Source organism: Cyprinodon variegatus, unplaced genomic scaffold (genome assembly GCF_000732505.1).
Source record: "Cyprinodon variegatus isolate N-32 unplaced genomic scaffold, C_variegatus-1.0 Scaffold112, whole genome shotgun sequence".
Lineage (NCBI taxonomy): Eukaryota > Metazoa > Chordata > Actinopteri > Cyprinodontiformes > Cyprinodontidae > Cyprinodon > Cyprinodon variegatus.
Window position 1 is genome coordinate 993,755 of NW_015150565.1, and position 8,640 is coordinate 1,002,394.

The 8,640-nt window shown below is 35.9% G+C and overlaps 1 protein-coding gene across 4 annotated transcripts in view; it reads right to left on the reverse strand.

Annotated features, from left to right (window-relative positions):
- The window catches only part of gabpb2 (GA binding protein transcription factor, beta subunit 2), a 13,802-nt gene extending 6,379 nt beyond the window's left edge, over positions 1-7,423 (reverse strand). The window contains exons 1-5 of one of the 4 annotated variants that reach the window (XM_015375056.1): positions 7,003-7,421; positions 3,262-3,369; positions 2,279-2,446; positions 1,957-2,151; positions 1,476-1,629 (exon numbers count right to left, since the gene is read on the reverse strand). In XM_015375056.1, coding sequence (XP_015230542.1) covers positions 1,476-1,629; positions 1,957-2,151; positions 2,279-2,446; positions 3,262-3,369; positions 7,003-7,041 — 664 coding nt within the window. In that variant the 5' untranslated portion in view covers positions 7,042-7,421. Of the gene's footprint in view, positions 1-1,475; positions 1,630-1,956; positions 2,152-2,278; positions 2,447-3,261; positions 3,431-5,873; positions 6,169-7,002 lie in introns of those variants that run through there. The other 3 variants (XM_015375060.1, XM_015375058.1, XM_015375057.1) reach the window with 3 other exon arrangements.
- Positions 7,424-8,640: the final 1,217 nt, after the last annotated feature.

Genomic DNA, 8,640 nt, shown 5'->3' on the forward strand with positions numbered 1-8,640 from the left:
GAGTCAATGAGTCGATGCAATCAACTGGTTTTCCTTAGATAGAAAACTTTTAATCAATCTGACTGTATGATCTGGTGAACTGTAAAGTGTGTACATGTGTTGTGATTTGGCACAATAGAAATAAGCTGAATTGAATTAAAGCCGATGACAATGATTTTGTCAAACCAATCCCCAATATGTGTTGCTGGTATATTCTGGCCTATTCTTAGATATGAGTTTTTCTTCCTCTATTTATATGAGAAATAGGAACTAATTATATATCATGTTAGAAAAGTCTCAATGCATCTGTTTTACGTGATCTCTAGGCATGGCTGCTGAAGCTCCGACCTTTTCAAAAGCTGCACAAAGAAAAGTCAACAGCTACAAATAAATATTGCAATAAAATAAACTGCAATTTATCTTAAATCACTACAACAAACACCTTTAAAGTGCAGTTATTTTAAGTTAAGCTGTTTATTCTTGTATAAAAGATTTCAATATTGCTATCAATAAACTGGATAATTATTCAATCCATTTCTATCTGCAATTACACTCCACCACCTCTAGGGGACTAGTTTTGTAAACTGCACCGTTAAATTGGCCAAAGTGTTACACATTAGCTGATAATACAATAAAAAAGTATAATATCAGCCAAAAATGCTGACCGATGTATCCATCTATTGCTACTGTGAATACTTGATAAAAACTCATCTAGGGACTGAAACTCACACTGGAAGGAAAAGTATCAATAAAAAAAAGAAAAATTCAGGTGATTCTTACATTTATTTCTAGACTTTATCTATAGGTTATGTGCTCTGATGAACCTCTACCCTAACCTCAAGTCCTGTGCAGAAGCTAACTTTTTTTTTTTTTTAGGACAGTCCCCAAATCAACCCTACCAACCGCTATGTCCTTGTTGAAAAAAGGGCATCTACTACAGCATGATACTGCCATCACCGTACTCCACTTTGGGGAAGATTTGTTTGGGTTATTTGCAGCTGCACCACTGGTTATGGTCACTACAGTAAGAACTTTTGGATTTATGTTTGTAAATGTTTCCCTGTGGTAATAAAGCTATGACTCAGATCTTAACCTTGACACTGTAGCTCTGACTGACTGGTATCATTCTCTCGTTGGTGTAGAAAGTTTCACCATCAAAGCAGTTTTCTTGGGGAATTTCAGAGCATTTAGCTCCATCATCCTTCCTCTTGCCACCACTATGTGTCCATATGAGTATTATATGTTCATTCCACACTTTTAAGATTTTTGCATCCATCTCTGAGTATCATTTCAAGTATAAATATCTGGTACGGAGTTGATCAGTCAGATAAAACCTTGATAAAACACACATAAGGTTGTGGTTTTTCATAGGATGAAATGTGTAAAGTTCAAAGAGTGTTAGCAGAATGTTAATACAGTGTTTTATTAACAGGATGCTGCTTATTGGCTTTCAGTGTTCAGCTGTATTAAGCAGCACAGAGACAATGTGACTGTACCTGCGTTTGCCTTGTTGAGCAGCTCCGCCAGGTTCACCACCCCCCCCTGGATGGCAGGGATCCCCTGGATTATGAACTGTGGCTGGTTGGTGGTGCTGGTCGTCTCGACATTCATGCTCACCTGGTTCATGTTTACCTGGTTCTGCATGCTCTCCTGTCAACAGACACACCAACGTCTGATAAAATGGAAAGATGCAAACACCTAAAAATACTTTTTAAGATTATCCGCCTCAGTTCTGGTTCACAACATTTGATCTAACAAGAAAGTTGGAAGCTTTATCTGGAATCCTCTAAATATGAAGGTTAAAACACATGGAAGTGACTTAATGTCTTTCACTTTTGTCATAAATCGCAGAGAATTTATATTTAAGATAATTAGCAGCAGGACTAAGAAAATAAACAAAAACAAAAAAATAAATAAAGGAGTGGATAAAAAGGCCAATTTCCTGCAGACACAAGTTAAAGCTGCCTGGATGTTCACCTGCAGCAGCAGCATCAGCTCAGTGTTCTGGATGTCCGCCGCAATGTCAAACGGCGTCTTGTCGAATTTACTGCGCGCATGCACGTCAGCCCCATGTTTGATGAGGGTCTCGCAGACGCTCTGGTATCCGTGCTGCGCCGCCCAATGAAGGGCCGTCATCTTCAGCATGTCTCTGGCATTGATGTCTGCACCGCTCTGAAAGCAAATTTTACAGAATTATTATTTTTTTTATTTCCCTGTGATCCCACGTCAAAATATTTTCGACTTTATTTTTGTTTATTTCAATATATCCAGATTATATCCAGGCAGTCCAGATTCTCACCCTGATCAGCAGCTCCACAATTTCTGTGTGTCCCTCTGCAGCTGCCATATGCAGCGGGGTCCTGTCCACTTTGGTACGAGCATCTCTGCTGACGCCAGCTCTCAGCAGGACGTCTGCGGTGGAGTAGTGGCCGTGCTGAGCGGCAAGGTGGAGGGGGGACGTCCCCAGCTGTGGAAAGCACAGGAGATGAAATAAACACTACAAATACTGCTACACATTGCTTCTTTCTCAAAGTAATCATCTCTTTTTCTACATTTTATGATCTCATAAACAAACATCTCTGTATTTTATGTCATGAACCAACAAATAACACATTTGACAATATTTTAGATAAAACACAAACACAGAGAGCATGATGTGAGCATGTATTTGGTTCCCAGAGTTTGCTGCCAGGAGCAGAACTAGCAGTGGAGATGATGGCTTAATGTACTTTCTGGTAAATTTCTCTACTTTCTCAAATAATATAAAGACTAATTCTAGGGGGAAGCATCCCTGCAGGATGATGCTGCCAACACCATGTTTCATTCTGTGAACTGTGTCCAGTGCTAGTTTACTGCGATGCAGAGTGGTTTAGGGGTCTAATACTGGTAAAACTACAGCTCCTCCAGAGACACTTTGGACTTCAAGCTCCTTCTCTGATCAATGCTTCCCCTACATGAAGCATTCTCATTTACTCTGAGATTGAACTATACATTAGTGAAATATGCTTTGTTTATGCAACGTCCAAAGGGATATCGGGTTAAAAAGGACATAATAATGTAGATAAATATCACACAACTAAATCTGTTTATATATACATATATTTTCACAATACTAATTCACCCACAACCTTGTATTAATCTATCACACAAAATCCTAATGAAATATACTGTGTTTATAAATAGACAAATGAAGTATGATCTTTTCTCTGGTGTTGTATAATTTAGCTGTAAAACCAGGTTTATCTTAAAAATCTCCAGCGCTGCTGGAAACAGGCGTCTCACCCAGTCTGTGGTGAACGGCGCTCCATTGGCCATCAGAGTTCGGACTTCATCGTCGTTCCCTTTCCTAGCCGCCTCCAGCAGCCTTTTCCCCAGGTCCACCAGCGACATCTAACACAGATCAATGCAGGAGATCAGGTCCCAATTATGTCCTAAATTACTGCCCTGCATGCTGGAAAGAGATTTTGTTGCACACTTACTAGAAGGACAGCCAACAATCTGATTGAGATTTTTCTACTTAAAGGTATAGTGGAGGATTTTCGTATTTTTTTAAAAGACCCGCCCTCTCCACTTAAAAAAAGAAAAATTATGCACATGCACAACCCTGTACCCGCTCCCGAGAGGGAACACCTGTTAAACACGTGTGAGAGTGTGCACAAGCCCATTTCTCCTCGTGCACGCTCGGTTTAAAAGTTGCTGCTTTCATCGCTCATACAAGCTTACTTTCCAAAAGATAATTTACAATTTTTCACTATGTCAGACTAACCAGCTGTAAGTGGAAACAGAGACGAGCGCGTAGGAAAGCCTTACATAAACATATCACCAGAATGATTGGCAATTAGGAGGACCACTTATTTAGATGATCCACCGGGAAATAAAAGATCGTCCTCTATACCTTTAAATGAACTATCCTGTAAATATATTTTATGTACATATATATATATGTATATATTCCCTTCAGTCTGATTATCGCTCTATGTGGTTTACTCTTTCAGCTAATGGCATGTGTTATAGTCAGTATATCAAGTTAACGATGAATAGATTACTAAATGAAATGATTATTATTTAAAGACTCCATTATCAAGAATAACTTAATCAACTGTTTCAGTCCTGATTATATAAATATATTGTTTATTAATAACGGTTTTTAATTGTAGAAAAAAAAGCTAAATATAAAACAGCAATGCTAAGATCTGTAAAACTGTTCACATAATTATACAATTCACAGCATTTTAATTTTACTAATATCTAAGGCTGAAATAATCTGATTAATCAATTAATGAAATTATAGCCAACTAATTTGGTAATTAATTAATTGTAAACTGTAGTGTAGAGACTCTGTAGAGTGTAGAGACCAAAATTGTACTAAAAAAAAATTTAACATTTTGCATTGATTAAAACAAACCTTTCCCCCTGTCAATATGCTCTATCCAGAACTCCTCAAGTGGAAAACTTTTAGTTTTACCTGGTTTAATTAAATAAAAATTCTTTCTTAAGGCAAAATTTTGCGATAATTAATTGAATAATTGAAATTAATAATCGACAGACTTATCGATTTGCAAGATAATCGCTTGTTTTAGCCCGACATATATCCCCATCCAAGGTCAACATTTATTTTCTATATACATGTGTGTGTGTGTATATATATATATGTGTGTGTGTTTGGTCTAATGCAAGTTGACATAACTGACAAAGACTCCTGAATAGGTGCTGAAACCTTTTCAGAAAAACTGAGTGAAAGTCTGATTCGCTCTGATTTAAGCGTGTTTTGTGGTTTTTATTGATACCTTTATGATAAAAGGGTCAAAAACTGAGAAAATGGAATATTCTCAGTTACACTGAAAAGAATGAATGCTACAGATGTTTCCTTTGACATAACGTGTGCTAATAGGGTTCAATCTTGATCAAATTAATCAAATTATCTGAAAAAAGAAAAGGTCTTTGTCTAAATTCTTGATTTTTGGCACACTGTGCAGCTGATTTTGACTCTACTAATCTGAACAGTACTGGTTAGTTAGCTTCCCACTAAACTCAGTGAACCGAGGCTAAACATGCGTCTATTATCGGACACAGACCCCGCCTTATGTTTACAAACCGCGTTCGAAGAAAAAAATAAAATAAAGACACGAATTCGGAATTTTGCACCTTTTAATGTTTTAGGGGGGAAATGTGTCTGATTTATTGTGAGAAACCCACAGATGAATCCTTGAAAGTCATAAACGGGCAAAATCTATATGTGTCCGATTATGGAATCACTTCCATCCAAGCATTTAGCCCGCTGATACCTCCCTCTCTGATACAAGCTCACAACAAAACGTTTGACATTTATTTCAAAGCGTTTATAGGCTGAGATGCTTGTATAAGTTTATAATAAAACTTCAATATTTATGTAACTGTTTGAAGTCCTGTCCGACAATGGAATCCGGGCTTAGAAACAGCATTTCTTGTTGCGAAATAGCGGAGCAGGGCGATAGTTTTCTCTCCGCGGCCGAGGAGCCATTTTACGCGCCTTCATGGCCAGAAAATAGACCGCCATGTGCCACGTACCCCCCGCTCCCCCATCTAAGATGATTTCTACCACCTTCATCATGTAAACCTATCCATCCGTTCCACCTAGAAATAAAGAGTAACACCGACAGGAAACTGTTTGATATTAAGTTGTTGGTTTTCCGGGGGAAGTCACACAGAAATTTCCTATTTTACACACGGAGAAAAAACTACTTCCACATCCGGTTAAGTTGCATTCTGCAAGCGTGCATCGTCAAATCGCTCACAGGAGGAGTGCGCGGTTATATTTCCCACCTATTGTGGTTATTTCTGTGAGCGCTAAAGATGTAAAAGCTCAAAAAACACGAGTGTTTTCCTGGCGTGGGACGGCGGAGAGGGCTACTTACCGCGTTCAGGTTTGTTCGGCTCCAACTAGGCTGCTCCTCTGCTACGGTTAGCAAGCTAGCCGGCTAAGAAGAACAAACCCCGCCGCTTGAATAAGATTATTACAATTCTATAGTTTTATTGACGCGCAGCATGCGCTAGTCGCGCCAATAATCTGTTTTAAGACTGGTAAAACACGGGCATTTGGGACCACTGTAGCTTGTCGTAGTCCTCGGAGCTTGTTTACTGCGGAAAGTTAGCTACAGGTATCGGTAACACACCCGGATGTTTACGATTCGGCCTTCAAAATAAGACGGGTATTAATACAAGTTTGATTTCGGTCGATAATTCAGTTTAAAAAAAAAAATGTATATATATATATATATATATATATATATATATATATATATATATTATAAAAACCTGCAATTTTTATGTTGTCAATTTGTTTACATGAGTTATTTAATTACCTATTGTATTATTTATTTATTCCATGATTGGACTAACCTTAAAGCAGTTTGTAATATCTATTTTCTAGCTAAGATGGATCACGTATGATACACGTATCATGTATTAAACTTAAATTTTATTATCACAAAGTTAAGATTCTCAAAATCTAATAATGAATTGACTTACTCAAGAATTTACAAATAAAACAAATATATTGAATAATAAAATATTGTATTGTATGTTTTATATATATATATATATATTTATATATATATATATATCTCAAGTCAAATTCCTTTTAGGTTTGGCAACAAACTTGATTCTGAAATATTTGACTTATTTCCTATACTTTATCTAAAAATATTTTTCTAAGATTTTTTTATGGTCTAGGTTTTAAGCCAAACAACATTTATCTAGCTTAGATTGCCTTAAAAAAATCAAAGTATACCATGAGACAGGCCGGTTTTAAAATAAACATCCGTTGTTCTATCAATAGGTTTGTTAGATCCTCACCTTTAAAAGTGTAGCTGATTTTTTTTTTTTTGTGTGATTTATAATACCTTTCCTAGTGTATCCATTTTATTTTGAAAGTCATAGTAGGAAACTGCTACTTTTTCGCTATGCTATTTTATAGCTAGCTATGTTAGCTGTTAGCCTGCACACATGCAAAGGGTTAACAAGTTAAATTTAGGCTGATTTTACCTCCTTTGCTACCTCGTAGCTGTTGTAATCGGAGGTCATCGGCGTTGAGTCGGGGTCTGTTTGGTATTTACCGGGAGAGGAGGATCTTTTTAAAAAGTTATTAATTGTGTTTTTTTCTTGTACAAATATGGCGGCTGCGCGACACCGGAGGTGGAAGCCATAATAAGCGTTAACCTCGCTGTGGGCGGGGCTTAGTGATAACTGACCTGAGGTCAGTTTACTGCAGCGCAGCTACTTTCAGATGAACGAGTAGTCAGAAAGAAATCTGATCCCAGAAAAGGACGAAAACGAGCAAATTCCTGCTCTGGCTGAGTGACTTTCAAAATTTACAGTTTAATTCACGTCTGAGGAAACTTGTATTTTAATTACCTTAACTCCTTCAATAAAGTGCTTTGTTTTCCTTACTTTAATTTTAAAATATAGTTATCGTTTATTATCTAAAAATGTAATCTTTTCTATCAAAAATACTGAAATCATACATGTAATTTGCCTAATTTTGAAATTTTCCTGTAAATTGTTTATCAGCTTGCCTTTTATTTCATGTAATGTTTTTTGTTTGTGTGAAATTGAAGTTTATTTTCTGAGATGTGGAATCTTATTAATTATTTTGGCAGACGGCGGGGTAATAATGACCATCTCCCTTTTCCAGATAAGCTTGATTAAGAAATGTTTTGTCCAGCTTTATTATTTTTAAGTATGTAACATTCAACACCTTAATTATAGTAAACAAAATTATCTGTAGATTATTACAGCCACAATCCACACAGCTAGCTTTTTTTCATTTTTTTTTTTCAGTTTGCACAAGTTATTTTTTTTTTTGCATTTTTGTTTCTAACCCCTTTTTAAATATCAGGATGCTTTTTTTTTTTATTTTTGTCTTGTTTCTGTGTTACTGGTCTCTCTTTTCATGGAGAGAACTAACCTAAATTATATTACCTGTCAAAATAAAAGTTGTTAATAAAAAAAGATAATTGTGTTTGCTCAGTTCTTTGAAGAATGGTGACCTCTGCTATCTTCACATTTGTAGGTTCATCAGTTGTATTCTTCAGGCGATATATCTTTAGAACAAGAGAAACTTATAAAAACACTGGTCTAATATTTTTACCCTATTTAGAGCTTTTATGCAAATTATCACAGCATCATAAAAGGACAATTCGGTTAAAAATACCAAATGAATCGCAAAGGGAAAAAAAAAATAACTAAAAAAAAAAAAAAGATCAAAAGGATTTTTAGCCCTTCCCATTAAATGCAATTTTTAAATTCATTTGAAGGATAAATGTGTTCACATCCACTTATCCCAGGTCAGTCCCTCATGCTGCAGTATACTAAAGTATGTAAAATCTTAATATATTTGGAGAGAATAGATTTTATTTTATTTTTTTGCTAAAAAATGTATAGCATTTATCAAACTCTAGGTGTTTTATTTTAAACAAAAATTTATGTTTTTTTTTTTTTCTTTTTTGCTTTACTTGTGATGTGAAAACACAATTTTGTTTGTATCCTTTGTGGATAGTTTATTAAACATTTGGGAAATTATGATCTTTAGTTTTAAAGGCTTAAAGGAATAGTACACCCAAAACATGATTAGCCTTCATTTTCTACTCACCCCCATGCTGAACAACACTCTGGAGTACTTTT